Source organism: Phoca vitulina, unplaced genomic scaffold (assembly GCF_004348235.1).
Source record: "Phoca vitulina isolate PV1807 unplaced genomic scaffold, GSC_HSeal_1.0 scaffold4, whole genome shotgun sequence".
Lineage (NCBI taxonomy): Eukaryota > Metazoa > Chordata > Mammalia > Carnivora > Phocidae > Phoca > Phoca vitulina.
In genome coordinates this window covers 48,367,398-48,394,402 of record NW_022589707.1, presented here as the reverse complement: position 1 = coordinate 48,394,402, position 27,005 = coordinate 48,367,398, and the positions used below count along the sequence as shown (strand labels likewise).

Here is a 27,005-nt window from a genome sequence, read left to right as displayed (position 1 = left end):
ATGACCATGTAACTTACACAAAATGTTTGTCGATGTTCATCATTCATCATGGGGACATAGTGATATCGTGAGTAACATGAACCCTGAAGACATTATGCTGTTGAATGAGTGGCAGTGTCCACTTTAAAATTTAGTATTATTAGGGGCACCTGAGTGGCTCAGTCGTTAAGCATCTGCCTTCGGCTCAGGTCATGATCCCAGGGTCCTGGGATTGAGCCCAGCATTGGGCTCCCTGCTCAGTGGAGAGTCTGCTTCTCCCTCTACCACTCCCCCTGCTTCTGTTGCCTCTCTCGCTGTGTCTCTCTGTCAAATAAATAAATAAAAAGTAAATAAATAAATAAATAAATAAATAAATAAATAAATAAAAGAAAAATAGAAGAAAAACAAAGGAAAAAAAAATACTAAGGCCAAAGGAGGCAGTTTAACAAGTGCAGTTGCAGATTGTGCACTTATATATCACTTTAAGAAGTATGACTTTTTATTTAGATAAAACCACCATGCATCTACATTTTTAAAATAAATTTTCAATTTCAAGTGTTCTTTTCAAGCTCCAAAGTGAGGTAATAGTTCCACTGGAGGTAATAGCTCTTCCACTGGAAGAATCTCTTGGTTCAATGATAGAGTGTCCTTAGATGCTTCAAACAGAAAAAAATCAGTTAATTCTAATAATGGTTTGATATTTTTCATTCAATCTATGGAATCAAAGTAGAGTTTTTAGAAATAAATCTGCCAGAAATGAAACACAGGGTATTACTGTAGATGCTATTGTAAATTACAGTGAAAAATCTAACCCTGACAATAGGATCATTTGATTTTGTGTTAATATGCAAATTTAGATTTTGGTGGAGCACAGCTTAATCTTAAAGAATAGAAATATATTTGGCATTAGTTTTAGAGAACATAAATTCCTTATTTTTTATAAATACTTAATAAAATATAAGTTCAATAGAATTTTATTTAAAAATTTCTTTAAAAAAAACAAGCAGGCTCGTTAGTCTATCAGTGGAAATTTAAACTATTTTTCTCAAAATTTACAATACCTTTATATAAACACAGCGTGAAATACAGGTAAATGTATGATTAAATGAAATACCAAGTCTTTGAAATACAACTGGTAATGATGACAAGAAATAAAACCTTCAGCATGGCAGTTCAAAATTTTGTAATCAAAATTTCTTCTTTGGTGCCTATTATCAACCATACTTTAGAAATGTTTAAGATGATTATTCTATAGTAATATTGAACTGTTTTGTAAATGAGTTTCTGAATTTTTATTCTATTTTTTCTAATCAGTTAGAATTCATTAATCAAGATAGTCAATAAATGGACCTCTGCCCCCATGTATGAAGAACTAACTACTATAGGAATTGTCCTTTGATCAAAAATAAAAGAAATCCAGAATAACATATATATGGAACAATGTTTTTTGACACTGGGCAACAAATACTAAAGGCCTATGAACCCGGCAAGAAACAAACAAGGAAAGAGAAAAATGAGGCCTACAGTTGCCTGAGGTTACTAATATGAGGCAATTTCCATGATTCAGCATAGGGAGAGAGAATTCAAATAGAATCCAATGGTTTTTCTGAGTTCAAGATAAAGTAATCAGAGTTTGGGGAGACTGAAGTGACTAGAGTTTGTGGGGCAGAATATTTGAGGTGAAGTTGTTGCACAGAGAAAGAACTCTGTGTATCTGTACAAGAGTTTCTTTAAACCTTTGTCTTATTTTACATGCATGAGGTAAAACTCCACAAGGCTGGGGAAACCAGTAGGTTAAATAATTCAAGCAATTCACACAGGATTGGGAATAGTTTGCATTCCTACTAGCCAGAGTGGAGAGACCTTGTAATACATAAGGCAACATGTAGAGATATTAAAATGGTTTTCTCTTAGTTTTAGGAATAAATTAGCCTTATACTAAAACCTGCTGTGAAGCCAGTCTAACAAAGAGTACCAGCAAGCCTCAAAGGGATCACACTGATTGCAAGTAATTTAATTGCATTCCCAAATATAGTCCAACATCTTCAAAGAACACAACAAAATTCAATAACCAGGTATGTTCAAATTAACAATGTCAAGCATCCAAATGAAAATTACTAGATATGCAATGAAGTAAGAAAATATGGCCTAGAAATATAAGACAAATTAATTAAACAGAAACTGAGTCAGAAACTCAAGGCATGATAGAATTAGCAGATAAGAATGTTAGTTATTCCTAATATGAAGAGGAAAGTTCAAGCATAATGTGGAGAGAAATGAAAAACCTAAAAAACATGCAAATGGAAGTTTTAGAGGTAAAAATACAGTATTTGAAATAAAAAAATTCTGTACCTTGAAAGGGTTAATGGCAGAGTATACACTGCAAAAGACCAAAACAAAACAAAATAAACAAAATAATGAAGAAGAAGTAATAGAAACTATTCAAGTAAAGAATAGAGAGAAAAATACTGAAAAATTGTAAATCAGTGGTATATTGGACAGCATCAATTGGCTAACATACCTATAATTAGAGTCCCAGAAAAAGCAGCAGTTGGGGAAGTATTTAAAGAAATAGTGGGAAAAGGTTTTATAATTTGATGAAAACTGCAAATCCACAGATCCAAGAAGCTCAATCAATCTCAAGCAGAATAAACATGAATAAAATCACACTGAGGTGCATTATAATGAAATCTTAAAAGAAGCCAGAGAAAAGAAAAATCATATTACACACAAAGAAACAAGAATAGAGGTGATAAGATAAAAATAAGAATCTTTTAAATCTCAGAAGTATTATGTTAAGTGAAAGAAGCCCGATATTAAAGATTACAGAGTATATGGTTTTATTTATATGAAATTCTAGAAAAGACAAATGTACAGTGGCAGAATTTCAGTGATTGTCAAGGGCCAAGAAGAAGGGTAAGAAATTGACTCCAAAGGGCCAAAAGGAGGTTTTAGGGATGAAGAAAATATTCTGTATTTTGATTGTGGTAGTCGTTAATATGCATCACTGCACATATTTGTCAACATGCATCATAACCTGCCCTTAGAATTGGTAAATTTTATTGACTGTAAACTATACTTAGTGAAGCTGATAAAAAAAAATAGTTATAAAATGAAGCAAAAATATAAGCTCTTGAAACTATAAAGAATTTCAGTTACAGAAACAGTGTTTCTGATCAATTTAAAGAAAAACATTTAAATTAATTAAATTAATCCCTACAAAAGCAAAGAACAAGTTGAGGATAAACGTGCAAACCACAGGATTTGATTTTGAAAATCTGTAATTGGGCTTTCAAAGATGTCTACATTTGTTGATAGAATCATTGATAAAATTCCTATTCTTAGTGGCAAAATTTATATTCTGTTCTGGAATAGAATGAAACTGAGAAGTCATATGATTTTGCAGCATCTAAATTTAGTAAGTAAAATTTTGTAGAATCATAAATGGGGAAAACTTTCTTGATAGGTTTGGTTTACATAAAATGTTTGCCAAAGAAAGGTACCTATGAAGGGAGGAAAAAGACATTAGTCATGAAAATATTTGTTATGAAATAGTCACATTTCAATATTTTAAAAATTGGAAGTGAAAATATTCCACATTTAGCAGAAATTATCACATAGCACCACACTTGTGAAGACAGTATTTGTCAATCAAAAATACTATAGTCTCTTGAGAAGAGTAATTAAAGATGCCACAGTTTCAAATTTATTAACCATAAAATTCCACTTTGAAGTGCAGGCAATTTTATGAAAAAGTCTAAAATATTTAGACCACATTGAAACATTCTTCATAAAAATACCAATGATATTTTGTCAGTGAGAAATATGGCCACAAAATTTATTAACGTGATTATTTACCAGCAATCATAATTCTGCTTAAGTTATTTCCTAATGTTTAGATAATCAGTAGTTATTGTGCTTTGACACACATGAATTACTCTATTTTTGATTTTTTAGAATGAATTTTAGTTGTGAAAATAAACTTTTGAATAGGACTATTTTATATTTTATAGATCCACTGATAAAAACAATTCGTTGACCAATAAATAAACATTTCAGTGGCATATAATTTTTATTTTTAGCCCCATTTTAAGCTTAAAATTGCCCCAACTTGGATGAAAAATTACCTGGTCACTCTATTGATATACCAACTTTTGGTACATCACTATTTTTGCATATATACAATAATTTGGAACCCAATAAAGTTCTCCATTTAGCTTTAAAAATCTATCTTAAAAAACTATTAAGAAGCTCTGAACTCTGAAGAATCCATGAAGTGAGGTGTCTTGTTAGTCCCAGGTGTTAATAATCTCTGAAGTTTTGGGGGATTGGAAAAGGTTTGCTACCAGCTTCTTGTCCTATGAGAACATGGTGTGTAATAACAAAAGACAGTATTATTCAAATGGCAAGAACAAGTGTGAGAAGTGATTCTTAGCCCCCAGAATGATGAGGGAAGGGTGAGGTTTCTGGAATCAGGAGGCTTTCAAAGTGTCAGAGGCTTTGGTTGGGAAAACTTTTGGCAGATGGGTTATTTTTAACACCGACCTTCATATGTCAGCAAATACTTATTTTTCCAAATTGCTCGACACCAAGAACAATGTGGTTTATGCTGAAGTCTGATTACACAGTACCTGCAAGATGTCCTCTCCTGGCTCATGTCTGACCCAGTAACACTCCATCTGTGGCCTCCCCTCTAATTCTTGACCGTCTGCATCCATTATCTAGTTTTTACCTTTATTTTAGATTCATTCTTTGCTTTGCCATTATCAGACAAAACAAAAATGCAGAATAGTGAAGGCTAAATAGTCAGAGAGAAAGGAAGGAAGAAAGAAAGACAGAGAGGAAGGGAGGGGGAAGAGAAAGAAAGAAAAGGAAGGAAGGAAGGAAGGAAAGAGAAAGAAAGAGAAAGAAAGAAAGAAAGAAAGAAAGAAAGAAAGAAAGAAAGAAAGAAAGAAAGGAAGGAAGGAAGGAAGAGAAAGAAAGGAAGGAAAGAAAGGAAAAGAAAGAAAAGAAAAGAAAGAAAGAAAAGAAAAAGAAAGAGAAAGAAGAGAGGAGAGGAGGGGAGAGGAGGGGAGGGAAAAGGAGGGGAGAAGAGGTGAGGAGAGAGGAAGGAAGAAAGAGAAAAGAAAAGATAAAAGAAAGTGCTGAAAAGTGGGGAGATTTACATAGTGGGCAAAATGAATAAGGATAGAGGATATGACCAAAGGAGTGTGCATGTCCATTTTTAATGGAAAACCCCCTCTCTTTTGACAGTTTTATTGCTTTAGGAGTGCAACCCAGTGGTGGCTGGTTACTAATATCTTGCTTTATAAAAAGCAGCTCCTAAATACTCTAGTGGTAAACCTTGGTTCATTTCTCTTGTGTGCTAATAAGGGTATTATTCTTATGCCAACAGATATGATTTTCTAGCACATATGTTTCTGAAAGAAAAAAAACCTACTCATCATGTGAAAATATAACCCATAAATTTGGAGTTTGAATTGGCTGCATATTGCACAGTCTATGCTATACCCACTTCCATTTTAATTATTCTTCTTTACAAATAGAGATAGTAGTCTATGAATGCATTATTAATGTAGAATATTTCCTTTGTTTTTATAGGCTTTGCCAGAGGCCATATTGAATTCAAAGTTTTGGGTTATTTCTGAGTCAGAAACCTCATACATTTGGATAAAAACCAAACTTCCAACATTTAATCTTAACTTAGCAGGATATTTTATATACATTAAATTTTATTCAAAAAGGTCTTAGCTATTTAAAATCTTTCTTACTACTCACATATATAAAGGCTATCATGCTGCTGAAAAATCATTATTAATGATTCATACCTTCTGTCCTGATTGTGTTTGGGGAATAAAGATGTTTGTTTTGTCTATGGCCAAGAATTCTCTTCTTGAAGAAAAAGTACAATGTTTAAAAATTAAAGCCCATGGTTATTCTAGATGTGCCATATTATCTAAAAGTAAGTGTTTACTGACCTCCTCAAGGGTTTAAAGACTCACAGAAAAGTAAGATTTTTCTTCCGAAACAAATTCATTCTAACATCTAAGAGTAAGACATAACATGAGATCAGAAAAATCATTGAGAATTACAGCAGGGAGAACCCTTTCATTATCATCAAGCCCCACCACTATCATGTAATAAATGTGGAAATTGTGCCCCAGAGTGATCCAAATGCCTTCTTTGGGTCTAGTGTGTAGTCTCTAATGTGGAAATCTTGACTTTTAGTTCAAGGTTCCATCTTCAATGGACTTCTTACTCATGCTCTTCAATGAGCACTTGTCTCCAGTTTTATGATAGCTTCATCAGTGTCTTACCTGGTAAACAGGTGCTTGCAATCGTATAAGGTTATGAGAAATGAAGAGTAAAAAGAACTAGTCTCAACATGGTTGTCTCCCTTGGTGCAAAAAAACCCATGCCATAGAGTCAATAAAAGGTGGATCAACTGAGTCACATATCTGAAGAACAAGGTAACCTGTTATTACCAAATATCATTTCTTTAGTAAAGCAGAGAACATATATAATTCTCTTGCAATGTACATAATTCCTTTAAGTTGAGATTTTTATATATTGAGTCTGTTTTTGTATTTTAATGTGTAGTAGGAAGAGGGTAGAGGAGAACTAAATAAAGGAGGACAACAGAGTACAGAGTAAGAGATATTTTGGAGTCAGTCAGTCCCAGATGAATATTTCAACTTTTCTGCTTCCTATCCATGTGATTTTAGAATGATTACCCAACATTGCCTACATAATTATCATGAGGATTAAATGAAATTATAAATTATGAATGTGAAAACACCTAACAGTCCTTGGCACGTATTAGGAGTTCAGTAGTGCTAGTTTCTTTCCTATAGTGTACAAAACATAATTTAACCCATAAACCACCAGCCACCTGTTGTTTGTTTGTCAGAGGCCCCATATTAGTCACTCTAGAGAAAAAGAAAAGGATGTCATCCAGCATCACTAATTTTCTGAATATCATGAGCTAAAATAATGTTTAATAATATTTTGTGAAACACAATACGTCTGAATGCTCTTATAGATGGTATATGGTGTTTCCAACTTGAGGAAGATTATAATGACATTGTGATCTAGAAAAATTAGGGTCTTGGAATATAATTGTCAATTCAGGGTCATCTTTCAAAGTTAAGAGAGGTAGGGGTGCACTACAGAATAACCCAAGATACATTTTCATTGCCTACTTCCTAAACTTCTCTTTAGTCCAGCTCCTCATTTCTGTTCTGTCACTTCCTTTTAGTTTTAGACATCATTATTTCCTACCTGGATTTTTGCCAAGATGTGAAATTGGTTTTCCTGCCACCACTCTCATCACCTTCCAGTTCATTGTCCATGATCTGTCCAGAGGGATCTTTTAAAAATTTAAACCTGATTCCCTGCCTCTTCTGCTTAAAATGGCCCCTTTATACCTACAGGTTGAAGTCCAAGATTATTCACATGTTATTCAAGATTGTGTGTTGATTAGCCCATGTCTACCACAACAGTCTCACTCATCACACTCAAGACTTTTCCAAACATTCCAGTAGTTCCTAGCAGTGGACTTTGTACCCCCCCCCCAAAAAAAAAACAAAACAAAACACAGAGACTTGAGACTTGAGTCTCTGCACATTTGTGTGCACTATTTCCTCTTCTAGGAATACCTCACCACCACCACCTCCCTTTATTTCAGGTTGATTGACCATCACTGATGGTCTTTCAAATACTTGGTCAAGTATTATTTTTTTCTGGCAACTCTTCTCTCACTTTCCCATTATCATAAGTATATGTTCTACTTATTTCCTCTCAGGATCACATGGGCCTTTTCCACACAGTATTATCATTTAGACCATGAATTTCTTGGTGTGAGGGAAGTATCTTTATGTCTTCAATACCTCAAAATGTTAGTGTGTGGGTTTATTCACAGTTAGAATTGCTATCATGTGGTCCAAATTGAAAGCTTTATGATTTTCAGGCTTTGGTCAGAATAGGTGATTACAGCAAGTAAAGTTGTAGTAGGCAACTATGTCAGAAGGTTCTGTTGGCATGGGAAGTAGATGGGGAGACTGAGTCTCCTCCCCTAGCATGATATCCATTCCTTTGTGAAGCAGTAAGCTAAGGAAAGGCCGATTGCAAAATGTTAGTTAGAGCTGGAAGGGATTTGAGATCATTCCCCTGTTTTGAGAAGCAGAAATGAAGTGCCAGAGTCTTGCCAGCATGATAGGATGGTCAGTGGCAGAGCTTGGTCCAGAACCCAGTTATCTTCCTTCCCAATCCATGTCAAATTCCTGCTTCACTGGTCAGGCTGCAGAGATAGTTCTAACCTGGTAAGTCATGTCACCACGTAGGAAGATTGTCCTGCTTTGATTTGGGACTACTCAACACTTGACAAAAAAATAGCTTCAGGCTGTGAGAAGGCCATTGACTTGCTCTTTCATATTTATTCCACTGGCATGTTCTCATGAAATGACCTACTCTTTTCCTCTCATTCCCCTTCCCTGCCTCAAAAAATGAAACTTCCGTCTGACATATGGAAAGGTGCCAACATCAGCCAGTGCATATATTAAAGTTTTAAATCAGTTATTGTTCTAGTACACACCCTGGGGTTGAGAAAGAAAGAACATCCAGGACTAACAAACCTGATTGTTCTGGCAAAGTTGCCATTCAATTCATGCTGGCATTTCTGGGCTTTTCTTTTTCTTTAATACTCTAACCTCATTTTTTTTTATAAAAAGGTAACAGCTCAAGTGGCAATTTTTAACATTACTATTTCATTCAATTTCTCCATGAGACTTCTACCTCCTAGTCTCTTGAGGGTTTCCCAGAGGGCACTATGCCCAGAGTTTGCTTATTACTTAATTGTAGAGACAGCTATCAGTCTGATAGTGAATTCATTAGACCGTGGCTTATTCCTCACTTTATGACCCTCTCAGCAAAGGAGAGACTCAGGCTTGGGGCCATGAGCACCTCACAACTTGGCATTCTTAGATTGAGAAAAAGACTTAATCATAACATTTAAGAAACCAAATTACAGCTGTGTATAACAGAGAATTTTAACTTAACAACTGCTCTGAATTGGATCTATACAAGTATTCTGATTAATACTGCTCTAAAATTCCTATTAAAGTATGATGCACTTTTTTTTTCTAGGCAAGTACTGGAAGTCAGTAAGGATGGTGGCTCTGCCAAGGGGTTGTGCTTTGGCTGGGACTCAGTTGCAGGAGGAGACCGAGACTGTTTCTGCCCTGGCCTCCCTGACGGTAGATGTAGAACAGCCCTTTGCTTCAGAAGATAGCAGGTATGGATCCCGCATGGGGGAGTCAAGGTCAGTAACACCCAGGCTCATCATTAGCATTTGTGAACCTCTCTCCAGGCTTTCCTTCACCTGTCTCCTCCACTTTCACCACCTGTCTTCTTCAAAGCCACAGATGCCACAGCAAATGCTGTAGGCCACCAAGAATTCATTTGTTTCATTCTTCATGGGAAACATAGAGCTGCAGCATGTCATTGCAGTTCACAGAGAATTAGAGTGGGTGAGATACATAGAGAAATCACTCCTCATTGGATAATTTAAGTGCAGATCATTACGGAAAGAGCTACTTGTGTGTTTTACTTCTTTCCTTAGTTATCTCTGTTTTTCCAGATATTCTTTTTCCTTCTATCATCATTTTAAAATTACTGATATAACAAAGTGAAAAAAGGAGAGGAGAAGCTGGACATATTACTAGTCAGTTGGATAACCTAAGTACATACAAGTTCCTTCTGTGACTGCCCTTATGGTACAAGGACTGGATAAAGATAGAAGTTGCCTCCAAAGGAGAAAAGAGTGTGTATAAAGGAATGTGTGGACTCTTGAGTCTGATTTTATTCCACTTTATGATAAGAAGATGATTGCAATTAGTCTTCATATGAATATAGCAGTCAGGAAAAGAAAAATAAGGTTAATCTAAGATTGGGTTTCCTTGTTTAAGAAATGTTTGTCGGTTTGTGCGTTTTGGTGTTCATCATCCTATCATACAGATAATGCTACATTCAGGATTTTTTTTTTTAAGTCTGCTACAATCAAAGCCATCACAAATGTACACATGTATTAACACTGGTGCTTTCTGTGGCTGGCTTCAAAGTCACATTTCCTCAATTTAAAAATGAATCAGGGGAGGCTTTACTAAAGCTCTGCCAGCTTGCAGTTTTAAATTGCTTATGAGAAGGAAATCATATTCCCTCCGTCAATAACATCACCATTAATTACACAGATCCTGCTACCTAGTACCTAGTTGGCAATTTTCCCAAGAATGCACAAATTTGAACAGTTTTAGCTTTCTTGCTTTTACTGGATATTCAGAGTTTAATGGATTTAACATCTTGCTTTGGTCAAGAGCAGGAGATGTATTGAATAAGAGATTTCATTTTTAAGCAAGTATTTTTTCTTACTATAAGTGCTTAAAGACCAGATTACCTATAGAAAAAAATAGTTGTACAATATTGTATTAGAAGACATCTTCATATGGCATCTGGAACATAAAGGAAAACTTATTTTACTTCTTTGATAATATGAACTAACCCCCTGCCGTTCCCAGCTAAGAACCAAACCAAGTTCATAATCCAAAGGTGTTGCAATTATTCCCAAGGCCAAATGCAGTTAGTTGTCATCTGAGGGCTATAAAACTGAGGAAACTAACATCTGTTAGTGCTGGATATAAAAGGAGTATATCTATTCTTTAGAATTCATTTAATAGAGAGAAATGAAGCTAAATTCCAACCTGGGTGAAATGAATTGTAAATAATTTTGCTTAGAATAATTAAGAATAATAAGTTATGTTATACACCCCAAGTAATATAAAAATCTCAGCACTTTGGCAGGAATTGGCTCTATAAGCATGCTTGCTTATCCTCAGGTAAATGGTGTGTTTGACTTCTGATAATCTACAGGGACTTAACCCTGGCTTCAGTTCACAGCGATTTATTTATTTATTTATTTATTTATTTATTTATTTATTTATTTTTAGTTCACTGTGATTTTTAAGCTTCCCCTGATGGCAGAGAGAGAATGGGAATGGGAATGTTCTGATGTATAGGGAAACAGAGTTGACGCTTGTGACCTGGATTCATGTTTGTTTATCAGTATTAGACACATTGTATCTATTTTGACTGATTTTTCTTATGGGAAGAAAAATGGTTTTGCTTGAAATACATTCTATGGCTTTGCACTTACTTTTTCAGCAGAGGAAAAGAAAAATGCTTCTAGAATTGACTTTTGCATTTCTATTGAACCATGCATGAATTTCATCAGAGAGAGTCAGAGACAGAGAACCCTTGAAAGCCACAAAACATTATTCTTTCCAGGGGCATGCTATTAGAATTGTCCCCCTACTCAATACAGGAAAGACTTTCAGAATGAGATAAAGAGGTGGAAATGTTCTTAGGCCTTTGTTATGAATGTAATATTATAAGTACACAGGAAATTTAAAAATTAGAAAAATCAGAAAACTAAATGGATGGAAAAGAGTGAAGGCAAGATTCTTTTTATAGGAAATTCTTGCCAATTATTTTGGAGGATATATTGGTGTTTGGAGTGAGATGACTCATTTTGTACTAGGATTTTGGGTAAAGCAGCTCTTTTCCTGGCCAACTCATATCTGACTCATTTACCACTAGTGAATAAGGGATAAAATGCTCCTGGCTAAGAACGATTGTAAGTATTTTTTGTTCATTTTTCTTGGATGGGGGGGCAAGAGGGAGATGACAGCACAGTGAAAACAGTCATTTCATTTTTACAACTTATTGATGGACCATGAAGAGTAAATTGTGTGAAAAAGGCTGATATGTGGGGATGCATTTGGGGGATGATTAATTGAAATACAGTTTTCAAAACATAATCATCAGGTGGCAAAGGACTTGAGCAAGAGAGAAAAAATTAGAGGATCAGAAAAAAAGACAAAAAAATTAAATGGGGCCCAGTTATATGTTCAAAGAATACTTAAATAGATAGACCTGGTCACATAGCATATCATTTAGAAGAGATAACTTTGATTTTGGGTTTCTTCTTGTTTGGTAGGAGACTGCACCTTTAAAAGATTATAGCTTGCATTGGTTGGATATCTGTTTCAAAAGCTTCTACTTTGAAAAGGTCAGTGCAGTATTTAGGTTTATTCTTGGATCCTAGTTCAGGCTCTGCTGAAAAATCAAGAAAAAGCTCTCTCTGGCAATCAAAACTTCAGGATGATCAACTATTATATTACTGGGAACACATTTACACTCTAGAAATCCTGACTATCTCTTTATCTCTCTCCTTTTTTTAAACCAAAACAAAAACTGAAAGTTACATTTTTCAAATGTCAGTTTGACCTATTGATTATAGTGTGAATCATGTTAGATTTTCTTAGTACAATCCAATCTGGTTGTTTATTTAATCATTTCATCTTCAACTTTTGGCAACTTTTCTCATGAATGAGATGGTTTCAAATCATTATATAATACAAAAGGATGAGAAAATATATGATTCCAAGTCTAGCTGGGTTTTTTCTTTTTGAGTAACTGTCTTATTCATGAGTATAAAAAAAGTATTACGATATGCTGGAAAACCCCAGGTATCATCTCCCTTAGCTTTAAATGGCTTATCACTCGTGCCAAGGACATTAATAACTATATTTTTCTGTATCTGAAAATTTATATAGAAATATAGACCACTATTAAATACACATTCATGTCTAGTATACCTAGAAATACAACTTTGTTTTCCATTCTTTAGGATTGTGTCTCCAAGGCTTCTAAAAGCTAAATATTGTACAAATTATGCAGGTTTCTGATTTTTCTCTATGATACCTTTATTTTGAGCTCTTGTTTATCTCACCAGGCAAACATTCCAATATAAACTTTATTCTTAATTTTCATCCAGTGTCTATAAAGTCTTAGTTGAAAAGTGGGCTAAGTGGGCTAAGTGGGCTAAGTGAGCTAAGATTTGGAAGCTCCTGATAAAAGGAAGGATAATCTGACCCTTCTTTTCTTCTTTTTCCTCCTCCTTCTGAGACCATCTTTTTATGTCTTTTCAGTGCCTACCTTGTGGTCATGGGGCCTGTGTGAAGTCTGACTTAGTATGATAGGGATTCAATCCAGTGCCCATTTCTATATTCAGGGTTCCATTCTGAATTCTTTAAAGAAGTGTTTTATAAGGAAAAAGAAACATATTTGAATAGAACTGTGAGTAAAATAAGATGCATGATAACTTTTGCTTCCCATCATCTCATCTTCATCCATCTCTACTCCTTCACTCTTGTCTTCTTCCCACTATAAGGGAAGAATAGAGTGTGACTCTAGAATCAGCTTGCAAAGATTCAAATCCCATCTTCAGTTTAAGAATTGTATGATCACGGGCAAGTTACTTATCTCCCTGGGCTTTATTTTCCTTGTCTTTAAAATGAAGGGAAAATTTCATAGGGTTTTGAGGATGAAATAAAATAGTATGTCTTAACACAACACCTGATACATAGTAAGTACTCAATAAATGTTGGTTTTATTATTTTTTCCGTCATTTTTCTTCTTCCACCATTTTTTTCTCCTTTAATACATAGCTTATCATCCAGTGATCTATATTAGAATATAGAGGCTGTACCTAGGCATCTAACCTTTCATAGGTTAAATCAATAGTATGGTGATTAAAAACAAGAGATTGACAAATAATCTCTAAGCAATAAATTGAGTTAATTAATCTGCAATTAGCTGGCTTAACTCAAGACTTTCACAGTGCCTAATACATTGTAGGTAATAAATACTGAATGAATGAATGAATGAATCCAAAGACCAAAGACAAAATATCGTTAAAATGGTTATATCACATTTTATAATGATACCTGAGCAATTCTTGTCTCTGGATTTACTATGTTTTCTGAGAGAATCAGTGTTGTTATATTTTATAAGAGTTTTCAAAATGTGTATTTTATATTTTCTTTTATAGTACTCATTGACAATGTCAATTTTCAGATAAGTAGAATCCATAGTACTCATATCACAAATATGGATTGACTGAATAAACATAATAAAGGAGGGGGGGCAAAGTGTCTGTCTGAATGGAGAAAGGAATTGTATATAGGGAGGGAGAAAAACTTGGCAGTGATGCTGACAGATTACAGGATTTTCCTCCAGCCTGCAGAATGAGGAAGGAGAATATCCAGTCCATTCATTCTTTAAACACTTTCTGATTATTCTGTATGGGCCAAAGTATTGAGAGGCAGGGTCACAAAGCTTCCTCTTGGTCCTCAAAATGTTCATATACTTGGGGATTATATTAGTTTTCTACTTCTATCTTTAAAAATTACTATAAATTTAATGACTTAAAATGACAGAAAGATCCGAAGGCTGGCACAGGTCTCTCTGGGCTAAAATCAAGAGGTTGGCAGGGCTTGGGTCCTTTCCTGGAGGCTCTAGGGGAGAATCTGCATCCTTGTCTTTTCCAGCTTCTAGAGGCCACCTGCATTCCTTGGCTTGTGACCCCCTTCCTCTATCTTCAAAGCCAGCAACTTTACATCCTGCTGACCTTTCTTCACTTGCCACATATCTCTCTGAAAGAAGAAAGCTGGGCAAGCTGGCTTACAAGCTGGGAAAGATTCCCTGCTTTTAAAGACTCGTGATTAGATTAGTTCCACTAGGATAATTTAGGATAATTTCTTCATCTCAAAGTACTGAACTTTAATCACATCTACAAAGTCAGTTTTGCCATGCAAGGTAACATATTCACAGCTTCCAGGGATTAGAACATAGACATCATTGGGGGCTATTATTCTTCCTACCACAGGATTAGACATGAACAACCAACTATAGTAAATTACAAGTAATTTGCTATATTGAGCTGTAGAATACAAGAAGACCTAACACAGGCCTAGAAATGCAGAACAAATCACAGAGTAGGACAACCGAGCCAGGGTGAAAAAATATATAGGTTTTCACCCTAGTAAATAAGAAGAAAGGTATCTGATACAGAGACAGTAGCTTGAGCAAACCATCTATTTTTTTAAACTTCTACTGACAACAGGTCCAAAGTACATTCATTGCTTATCCAAACTCTTACAGTAGTAGTTTTCTTACTAGTTCCCATATCCACTTTTGCCTCCTTTCCAATCCATTTTCTACACAGGCAATCAGGGAGCTTTTAAAAACAAAACAAAACAAAAAACGACTGGACAGCAAATCCTGTCATGCCTCTGCTTGAAGACCTTCAATGCCTTTCCATTTCTATTAGCAGAAAGATCATCATTCTTAACAGGATCCATAAGCCCTCCAGGATCAGACCCTTCCCTTAATTTTGTACCTCATATCTGACATCTTTCCTCTTTGTTTTCTGATTTGTGTTCCAACAATGAACTTGTTTCATTTCTGTTTTTCAAATTGGGGTATACCTTACATATAATAGTGTGCACAAATCAAAAGATTTTTTACCTATTCCATATTCAAATGAATGTCACCCAGAACAAGATCAAGAACATTTCCCTTACCCAGAAAATTTCCTTTGCCTTTTAGTCAATGCTATTTCCTCCAGAGGTAATTTTTTTTTTAGGTTTTAACACTGTAGATTAGTTCTGCCAAACTTTAAATTTCATTTAAAGGGAATCAGTAGTTCATGCAGCTTTTTATCTGTCTTCTTTTACTCCACTTTAAGCATAATGTTTTTGAGATCCATCCTATCAGTAGTTTGTTCATTTTTATTATTGCGCATTATCCCAGAGTATAAACACACCCTAATTTGTTTATCCATGTACCTGTGGATCAGTGTTTAGCTTGTTTCCCACTTAAGGCTATTAATTTTGCTAGCAATTTTTATCAAGACATAATTGATAGGTAACATTGTATTACTTTCAGGTGTAAAACATAATGATTTGATATATGTATATATTATGAAATAATCACAATAATTCTATTTAACATCGATCAGCACACATAGTTATAATTTTTTTTCTTGTCATGAGAACTTTTAAGATGTATTCTCTTAACAACTTTCAAACAAAAAACCACAGGATTATTGTCACTATGCTGTATATTACATCTCCAGGACTTATTTATTTTGTAACTGGAAGTTTGTACCTTTTGACTACTTTTACCCATTTTGCCTACCTATTACCCCTACCCTCACCTCTGGCAACTACCAATCTTTTCTCTGCAAGTTCACGGGTTTTTTTTAGATTCCACCAACAAATGAGATCACATAGCATTTGTCTTTCTCCATCTGACTTATTTCACCTAACATAATGCCCTCAAGGTCCATCCAAGTTGTCACAAATGGCAAGATTTTCTTCTTTTACTATGTTTTTCTTTTTCTTTTCTTTCTTTTTCTTTCTTTCTTTCTTTCTTTCTTTCTTTCTTTCTTTCTTTCTTTAGAGAGGGAGGGCATTTGGGGGGAGCAGGGGAGGAGGGGCAAAGGGAGGTTGAGAGAGAGAATCTTAAGCAGGCTCCATGCTCAGGGTGGAGTCCCATGTGGGCCTCAGTCTCACGATGCATGAGATCATGACCTGAGCTGAAATCAAGAGTCAGACGCTTAACCAGCTGAGCCACTCAGGTGCCCTGATTCTCTCTTTTTTTGTGTTGCTGAATAATACTCCATTGTATCACATTTTCTTTATCCATTCATCCACTAATAGAGACTTGGGCTGCTTTTATGTCTTGGCTATTTTAAGTCATTTGCAGTGAGTATGAAAATGCATGTCTTTTTTATTGTTATGTTAATCACCACACATTACATCATTAGTTTTAGATGTAGTGTTCCGTGATTCATTGTTTGTGCATAACACCCAGTGCTCCATGCAGAACATGCCCTCTTTAATACCCCTCACCAGGCTAACCCATCCTTTTGAGTTAGTATTGTCATGTCCTTGGATAAATACCCAGAAGTGGAATTTTTGGATCATATGGTAGTTCTATTTCTAATTTTTTTAGGAACCTTCATACTGTTTTTCCTAGTGGCTGCACCAATTTACAACACACCAACAGTGCACAAGGGTTTTCTTTACTCCTCGTCCTTGCCGTCACTTGTTATTTCTTGTCTTTTTGATAATACCCATTCAAACACGTATGAGATGGTATCTTATTGTGGTTTTGATTTGCATTTCCCTGATGTGATTAGTGATGTAAACACCTTTTCATGTCCTGTCAATCATCTGTATGTCTTATTTATGAAAAATATCTTTTCAGATCCTCTGCCATTTAGGGCTATTATGAATAAAGCTGCTATGAAAATTTTTTATTATTGTGGTAAAAAGCATGTAACATAACATTTGCCATCTGAACCATTTTTAAGTGTACAGACCAGTGATGTTAACTGTATGCCCATTATTGTGCAACATATCTCTAGAACTTTTTCATCTTGCAAAACTAAAGCTCTATACCTATTAAACAACAATTTATCTTTTCCCCATTCCCCCAGCTTCTGGCAACCACTATTCTACTTTCTGTTTCTAAGAATTTTACTGCTTTAGATACCTCATACTTGTAGAATTATGAAGTATTTGCCCTTTTGTGACTGACTTACCTCACTTAAGCATAATGTCCTCAAAGTTCATCCATAATGTAGCATATGACAAGATTCCATCCTTTTTAGACCTGAATAATATTCCATTGTAGGTATATGCCACATTTTCTTTATCATTCATCTATTAATGGACATTTAGGTTGCCTCCACCTCTTGGATACTGCGAATAATTCTTCAGTGAATATGAGTGCGCAATTATCTCTTCAAGATCCTGTTTTCAATTCTTTTGGATATATACCCAGAACTGGAATTGCTGGATAATATGGTAATTATATTTTTAATTTTTTGAGGAACCTAAGTCTCTGAAATTTTTGTACAGGTTTTTATTTTGTGAACACAAGCACTCAGTTTTGTTTGATATATACCTAGGAGTGAAATCACCAAGCTACAGGGAAGCCATGTGTTTTGCTTTGTAAGAAGTTTCCAAACTGCTTTCCAAAATGATTATGCCATCTTTCATTCCCACCAGCAATGAATGACTATTCCAGTTGCTTCATATCCTCACCTACACTTTGTAAAATCAGTCTTCAAAATTTTAGCCTTTCTAGTGGGTATGTAATGGTATCTTACTGTGGTTTTAACATTTTTTCCAAAGACCCATATTCATGTTCACATCATGCCTCTTGGCACATACCCTCCCCTCTGTTTGGAATACTTACCTTCCTTTTCCTCCCACTGACCCTATGCTGGCCTCTCCATTTTCTTCCACTTATCCTTTAGATCTCAGATCAAATATCACTTCCTCTTCTTGGAGAATGTTCACTGACCATCAACCCCAAAATTAGATCAGATACCCCTGTTATATTTTCTATGTCTCCTCTATACTTCTAATACCTAGAACAGAGCCAGGGTGTATAACAGACAGTCTATTATTGTTTGAGTCAGTGAAAAATTCAGTAACGTGGGGAATGTCAGAACTGGTAGAGATGTGGAACTTTGGAGGCTATGGGAAGGTAAACCATGACAGCCATTCTGGAAAGCAATTTAGTACCATTTACTATACACAAAACATATGACCTAGTAATCCTGCTCCTGTGGTATATACTGAAGACTTTCTCATCAAGGGTCATTAAAGTACATGTACTAGGAAGTTCACTATAGCTTTATTCATGGTGGGTAGACAGAGGGAGTCAAACCTGAGGTCCATTATTGAGAGAATGAGTAGTTAAAATGTGGCAGATGTATACCATGGACATGCCATGTGGTTCTTAGCAGCTACAGACTAGATAAACATAACTGCATTGAAATATTTAATAAATACAGTACTGAGTGAGAAAATTAAGCAACAGAAATTATATATGTATATAAAAATAAAATTTACATAAAATAAAAATATATGCCCACAAAACAATAATATAAAGCTTTGAAGAACACCTTACCAACAAAATAATGTACATAACATTAGATTGCTTGCCTTGCAGGAGGAAGAGAAAGTAAGATATTAAAGATATTAAATTAAATCAATAAAACAAGAGAAAATATGCCTTACTAAATAATATTATTAATATAAATAAAGAAATACTGTTTCAAAAATCATAAGAAATGAAATACATTTAAGGAAATATACAAGAATTTAAGGAAAATACAAGAATTTAATTTTATGCTATATATTTTCTCAAGTTAAATTCTTTACTTTCTGCTTTATATTTTTGTAAGTTTTCTTAACCTGTGATTGCTGGACTGAACAGGTCCTTCTCTTAAATATGTGTTGTAATCTTTGCTCTTTATTGACAGAAAATGATCAGTGTTCACTGTGAAATTGGCTTGCTCTAATAGAAGTTTATGTCTTTCAATTAGCTAAACCATTGAACTAAAATTTATCTTTGGAGGTTTTATTTTTATATGTATTCCTGACCTTACTGTGTCTCCATCTTACCTAATTACAAATGAAATTAAATTCAAAAATGCAAAAATTGCATCTCTTCCCTTTCCCCATCTCTTTCCACAACTGTGTTTTTGTTAATCAAGTTAAACTTGGTGTGTGCACATAGATGATGGAAGTGGGAAGCCCCCACATTTCCAGAGCATTGCTTCTCAGTCTTTCACTGAAACAACCATTAAAAGGTCATTCCTCACCAGTTGACTTTCTAAGTGTTTCATGAAAATGATTTCTTTAAAAAAATGATCTTTTTAAAGAAATATGTAGACATATAAAACAATTACCTAGGGATCGGAATTAAGTAAAGACAGTACCACCTCCACTGAAAGCTATAATAAGATTAATCATCACAATGGCAGGTATAAATAATACAATTCTTCTATAGTTGTTCAATACTTTACAGTATATAAAGCATGTTCTCTTAAATTACCTCATTCAGTTAAGCCTGAGGGCAGGTCAGGGACTACTTCAATTTTAAAGAGAAAATTGAGAATCTACAAGTGTTGACTTGCTCAAAGTTAAGTTTTAGAAAGTGGCAGAGCTCGGACTTAAACACAGAGAATCTACCTTGAAATCCGGGAGATTCTTCATCCTGCTGCGCTACTAACAATATTTCTATGCAGCAAGACACAGAGAGAATTTGTCAGTTATGTGGATGTGTATTTGATTCAGTAGAAGGTGGAGATTAGTAAGTGGACTATTTACAAAAAAGTGGTCAGTATGAAATGATTTTGAAGGGAGAAAAGGGAAGAGAAGCATCTGATGAGAAGTTTTATATTGTACCTGAAGGTCCCCATGTTTCAACAGAAGAGGATCCATTTTTGCCAGTAAGTGTGGGTTGCACAGTAGATACCCTGCTCATGTCCTCAGAGCCCAGACTGGACATGTATACATCTGGAAAATGCACAGATCTTCCACCAAGGGTAGATATGTATTACTTACATATGTGACCCCTGGGATGTTTTCTCTACACACTATTGTCTCTGAAATTCCAGCCACAACTGAGTCCTGGGTGTGGGGGAAAAGATAATCTTGCTGTTGCTTTGGGTTAGAAATAGGAAAATGCAGGTTGGGGGAGTGATGTCACTAAGATGGGAGAGCAGAGACCTGAGCTTTAGTCCCCCAACAAAGATCAGTAATTGGACATCTATCCATGAAAAAAAAAAAAAAAAAAAAAAAAACCAGCTCTGGGAGAGCTCAGCAGTCCACTCAAGAAACTTTAGCAACAGAGTGGAACAAAACAACAGAATAACCACCCAAAAAGGGAAAGAAGAACAGCTTCATTTTGCCTGAGTCATCCCATCCTCCAGGCTGATACTACTCAGCATCAAGAGGGCCTAAGCTAGAAAGAGTTCCCCTTGCTGGGAAGGGAAGAACAGGTTGAGTGACCAGCATCCCCAGCCTTTTGGGACACTGCAGGAAAAACCCACTTCAGTTTCACCCCACCCAGAGAACTGGCAAAGCTGAGATATACATAGATGGCTAGGAACAAGGAAGAAGGGTGGGGGCTACCAGTATCAGATACGCAATGGGAGTGATCATGGTTTCCAAGGACATGCTCTGCAAGGACCCCAGCAGCTTTCACCGATGAAGAAAAGCCAATGTCCAAAACAGCTGCTTCAGACCCCCTCTGCAGATTTTACCACTGAGGATTTTACCCCACAGGTTTTCATCATGCTCACCAGTTGCCCAAGTTTTTCCCCATTTCCTCCCTCTGCCACCCATGCCTTTGGAGCCTGGGATTTATACCACCAGCCAACTCCAGCATCTGTGGCTATGCCAGTGCAAGACACCAACCTAGACCCTGCCACTGACCCACCACCATGCACACACTCAGGGCTAGCCCTTCCTGCTATGCAGCTGCACATGCTGGCCTGACTCCCATCACTAGCCTCCACTGCCATGTATGCACACATGGTAAGACTCTGCAGCCATGGGAGTCCATGCTGACAGTCAAGGCCCCCACAACTGCCAGGGGACAGGATTCAGCCCTCTCTTCTGTCACTGGCCTGATCTGCTAAGCCCACATGCAGCTAGTCCCTCCAACTGTGCACCTGCACACCCCTGGCCAACTCACCATCACTAGCCTAAACGCCATGCCCATACCTGTGGTGAGACCCTTCGGCCACAGGAGCATACTCCAAAAATCGAGGTCCACATCTAGCCCTGACTTCTGTCACTAGCCTGCACCATTGGGCTCAACTGCATCTAGTTCCTCCACCTATGTCCTGCACCCCACCAGCCTGAGTCCCAACACTCGCTTCCACTGCTGTGCACCCTTGGGAAGGCTTGCCATCACAGGAGTATATGCCAAGACCCAGTGCTCTTGCAGCCAAGTGTGTGCACCACCAGCTCCAGCCACCACAGTGACCTGTCCTGGTCCCTAGGTGCTGTATTTGAAGAAGATACTGAGGACTCCAAAATCCCTTGCAGTCACTCCAGCACCTCCCCACTCGCCCTGCCATCATAGTGCTCACCAAAGACTACACAGTTGTTAGTGTTGTGGACTTGAGATGCCTGAGCCAGCCAAATATCATGCCTTCCTGCCCCAGACACGGAGCCACAGGGATCATGAAGAATCAGAGAAACCTGACACGACCAAAGTAACAGAGTAAACTTCTAGTAACTGAACCAAGGAAATGGAGATACATGAATTGCCTGAAAAAGAATTAGAAATAATTGTTTTAAAGGTGCTCAGAGAGTTACAAGAGAAACAATTCAACAAAAATCAGGAAAACAATAAAAGAACAAAATGAGAAGTTCAACAAAGAGACAGAAAACAGTAAATAGTCAAAGTTTGGAGCTAAAGAATACAATAAATGAACTAAAGAATAAAGTACAGAGCTCAACATCAGACTGACTCAAACAGAAAAAAGAATCAATGAAGTCAAAGACAGATAATTTGAAATTATTCAGAGGAGCAAAAAGTAAAAAATGAACTAAAAGGAATGAAGAAGCCATGAGGGATTTATGGGACATCATTAAGAGGGACTTATGGGACATCATTAAGACAATCTGTGAATTACTGGAGTCCCAGGAGGAGAAGGTGACAGAAAATTTATTTAAAGTAATAGTGGCTGAACTTCCCAAACCTGAGGAAAGATTTAGATATCCTAGTTTATGAAGCTAATAGGTCAGCCCCAAATTCCAATCCAATATGATCTTAATAAAATAATAATAAAATTGTCTAAATCAAAGACAAAGAGAGAAATTAAAAAGTATCAAGAGAAAAAAAAATTATACCAAGGAACTCTCATAACCATCGGTGGATTTCTCAGCAAAAATCTTGCAAGCCAGGAGAGTACGATGATATATTCAAAATGCTGAAATTAAAAACCTGCCAACCAGAATAGTTTACTTAGCAAAGTTGTCCTTCAGAAATGAAGTTGAGATAAAAATTTTCCCAAGCAAACAGAAGCTGAATTAGTTCACCACCACAACACCTGCCTTACAGGAAATGCTGAAAGGAGTTCTGTAAGCTGAAAAGAAAGGATGAAAATAAATGACAGGAAAGAGACATAGGTGGCTAAATAGATTTAAACAAACAAACAAGACCCATCTATATGCTGCCTACAAAAGGCTACTTTAGTTTTAGGGACACACATATGCTCAAAGTAAAAGGATGGAAAAAGATATTCCATGCAAATGGAAACCAAAATAGAGCAGGAATAGTTATATCAGAAAAAATAGACTTTGAGTTTAAAACTGTAACAAGGTCATTATATAGTGATAAAGAGATCAGCTTATCAAGAGAATACAACAATTATATATGCATCCAACTTCATAACACCTAAATATATTAAGCAAATACTAACAGATCTGAAGGGAGTAATACACAACAATACAATAATAGTAGGAGACTTCAGTGTCCCACTTTCTGCAATGGATACATCTTCCAGACAGAAAATCAATAAGAAAACATTGGACTTGATCTATACTTCAGGACAAATGGATCTAACGGACATGTACAGAACATTTCATTCAACAGCAGGAAAATACACATTTGCTCAAGTGCACATAGCACACTCTCCAGGACAAATCACATGTTCTGTCACAAAAAAGCCTTAGCAAATTTTTAAAAACTGAAAATATACCAAGTATCTTTTCTGACCACAGTGGTATGAAATTCAGACCCAATAACAGGAGAAAACTAGAAAATCCACAAAAATGTGGAAATTAACACACTCTTGAACAACTAATGGATCAAGGATGGAATCAAAAGAAAATAAAAAAATATCTTGAAACAAAAATGGAAACACAATATAACAAAATTTATGGGGTAAAGCAAAAGCAGTGTTAAGAAGCAAATTTATAGCAATAAATGCCTAAATAAATAAACTCAGACAACCTAACATTACACCTTAAAGAACTTCTAGGAAAAAGATCAAACCAAGCCCAAAATTAGCAGAAGAAAGGAGATGACAAAAATCAGCAGAAATAAATGAAATTAGCAGAAATAAATGAAATAAAGAATAGAAAAACAACAGAAAAGGTCAACAAAATTGAGTTGTTTTTTTAAAAAATAAAAAATTGGCAAACCTTTAGCTAGACTTACCAAAAAAGAAAGAGGACTCAAATAATAAAATTATGAATGAAAGAGGGTACATTACAACTAATACCATACAAATGCAAGTGTCATAAGAGACTACTATGAACAGTTATATGCCAACAAACTGGATAACCTACAAGAAATTGATAAATTCCTAGAAATATACAATATACCAAGACTGAATCATGAATAGAAAATCTGAACAGACCAATGATGAGTAAGTAGATTGGATCTGTAATTAAAATCCTCTCAACAAAGAAAATTCAGTCCCAGATAGTTTCACTGGTGAATTCTGCTAAACATTTAAAGAAAAAATAACAGCAGTTCTTCTCAAACTTGTCTAAAATATTGAAGAGGAGGGGCGCCTGGGTGGCTCAGTTGGTTAAGCGACTGCCTTCGGCTCAGGTCATGCTCCTGGAGTCCCTGGATCGAGTCCCGCATCGGGCTCCCTGCTCGGCAGGGAGTCTGCTTCTCCCTCTGACCCTCCCCCCTCTCATGTACTCGCTCTCTCTCATTCTCTCTCTCTCAAATAAATAAGTAAAATCTTTAAAAATAAATAAATAAATAAAATATTGAAGAGGAGAGAACACTGTCAAACTTATTTTAATGTAGTCCACATTACCTCATTCCCACAGTCAGATACTATAAGGATTCTACAAGAAAAGAAAATTATAAGCCAATACCCCTAATGAACTTTGATGCAAAAATCCTCAACAAAATACTAAGCACTTTCAACTACACATTTAAATAATTCAACATCATCAAGCGGGATTTATCCCTGAGATGGTTCAATGTGTATAAATCTATCACTGCAATACACCACATGACTAGAATGAAAGATAAAAATCATATGATCCTCTCAATAATGACATAAAAAGCAACTGACATTTAACACCTTTTCATAATAAAAACTCCTAAGAAATTAGATATAGAAGGAACATACCTCAACATAATGAAGGCCATATATGACATGCCCAAAGCTAACATCATACTTAACAGTAAAAAGTTGAATACTGTCCCTCTAAGATCAGAAACAAGACAAGGGTACCTAATCTCACTACTCCTATTCAGCACAGTACTGGAAGTAAGCAATTCCTATCAGAATTCCAATGGCATTTTCCACAAAAATAATTTTTAATAATTAAATTAAAATTTAATAATATGAAAAAATTCATATGGAATTTAAAAAGACCCTGAATAGCTAAAGCAATATTGAAAAAGAACAAAGACATCCCACATCCTGAGTTAAAACTGTATTACAAAGCTACAGTAATCAAAACAGTATGGCACTGTCATAAAACCAGACACATAGACCAATGGAACAGAACTGACAGCCCAGCAATAAACCCTCACTTATATCGTCAGCTAATACCTACCAAGGGAACTAAGGATATTCAGTGGGGAAGCAGTAATCTCTTCAGTAAATGGTATTGAGAAAACTGGATATTCACATGCAAAGAATGAAGTTGGACCCTATCTTACACCACTCACAAAAATTAACTCAAAATGGACTGAAGACTTAACTGTAAGACCTAAAACTATAAACATAGTTGTAGTTTAGAAGAAAACATAGGGGAAAAGCTCCTTGATTTTGATTTTGCCATGATTTTTTGGATATGACAAAAAGAAGAAAAAGCAGCAAAAGCAAAAATAAACATGTGTAACTACATAAACCTAAAAACTTCTGCACACCAAAAGAAACAATTAACAAAATGAAAAGGCAACCTATGAAATAGAAAATATTTGCAAACCATGTATGTATGTGCTATATGATATATTTGTAAACCATGATACATATATAAGGGATTGATATTCAAAATACATATGGAACTCATACAATTCAATAGCAAAAAATAATAATTTGATTAAAAAATGGACAAAAGGGGTGCCTGGGTGGCTCAGTCATTAGGCGTCTGCCTTCAGCTCAGGTCATGATCCCAGGGTCCTGGGATCAAGCCCCCCGTCGGGCTCCCTGCTCTGCAGGAAGCCTGCTTCTCCCTCTCCCACTCCCTCTGCTTGTGTTCCCTCTCTTGCTGTGTCCCTCTCTGTCAAATAAATAAATAAAATCTTTAAAAAAATGGACAAAAATAATAATTTGATTAAAAAATGGACAAAGGACCAGAACAGATATTTTTCTAAAGAAGACATGGCCAACAGGTATATGAAAAGATGTTCAATATCCCTAATCAGTAGGGAAATGCAAATCAAAACCACAATGAGACGCCATTTTACATCAGTTAAAATGGCTAGCATAAAAAAGACAAGGGATAACAAATGTTAGTGATGGAGGTTCCTCAAGAAATTCAAAGTAGAACTACCATGTGATACAGCAGTCTACCTTCTGGGTATTTATCCAAAGGAAACAAAAATTACTATCTTGAAGAGATATCTGTACTCTCATGTTCATTGCATTACTCACCATAGCCAAGACAAGGAAACAACCTAAACATCTCTCTCCATTGATGGATGAATGGATGAAGAAAAGGTGGTATAAACTTCCAATGGACTATTAATATTATCCAGCCATAAAAGAGAAGATTCAACATGGGTGAACCTGAGGGCATTATGCTAAGTGACATAAGGCAGACAGAGAAAGACAAATACTTATCTGTATGATCTCACTTATATGTAAAATCTAAAAACATTGACCTCAATATGTATATAAGATGATGGATGTTAACTAAACCTATTACGATAATCATTTCACAATAAATGTAAATCAAACCACCTTAACCTTATACAATGATATATGTCAATTATTTCTCAATAAAACTGCAAAAGGCCCATGTTGAACGTACAGAAACAGAGACTAGAGTGATAGTTACCAGGAGCTGGGAGTTGGGGGAAATAGGGCAATGTTGGTCAAAGTGTACAAACTTTCAGTTATAAGATGAATAAATTCCAGGGATCTAATGTAAGCAAGGTGACTATAGTTAACAATATTGTATTGTATGCATGAAAGTTGCTATGAGATTAAATCTTGAACGTTCTTACCATAACAACAACAAAAAAATGGTACTTAGGTGAAAGATGTGTTTTTGTGGTAAACATTTTATAATATATATGTGTATCAAATCATCACATTGTACACC

General features: G+C 35.7%; 1 protein-coding gene across 13 annotated transcripts in view; it reads left to right on the top strand.

The window, feature by feature from the left end:
- The window catches only part of HDAC9 (histone deacetylase 9), a 912,577-nt gene that overhangs the window by 877,534 nt on the left and 8,038 nt on the right, over positions 1 to 27,005 (top strand). For 11 of the 13 annotated variants that reach the window (XM_032401986.1, XM_032401978.1, XM_032401976.1 and 8 more), the window contains one exon: positions 9,124 to 9,298. In XM_032401986.1, the coding sequence (XP_032257877.1) occupies positions 9,124 to 9,298 (175 nt within the window). Of the gene's footprint in view, positions 1 to 9,123; positions 9,299 to 17,624; positions 17,700 to 27,005 lie in introns of those variants that run through there. The other 2 variants (XM_032401980.1, XM_032401979.1) reach the window with 2 other exon arrangements.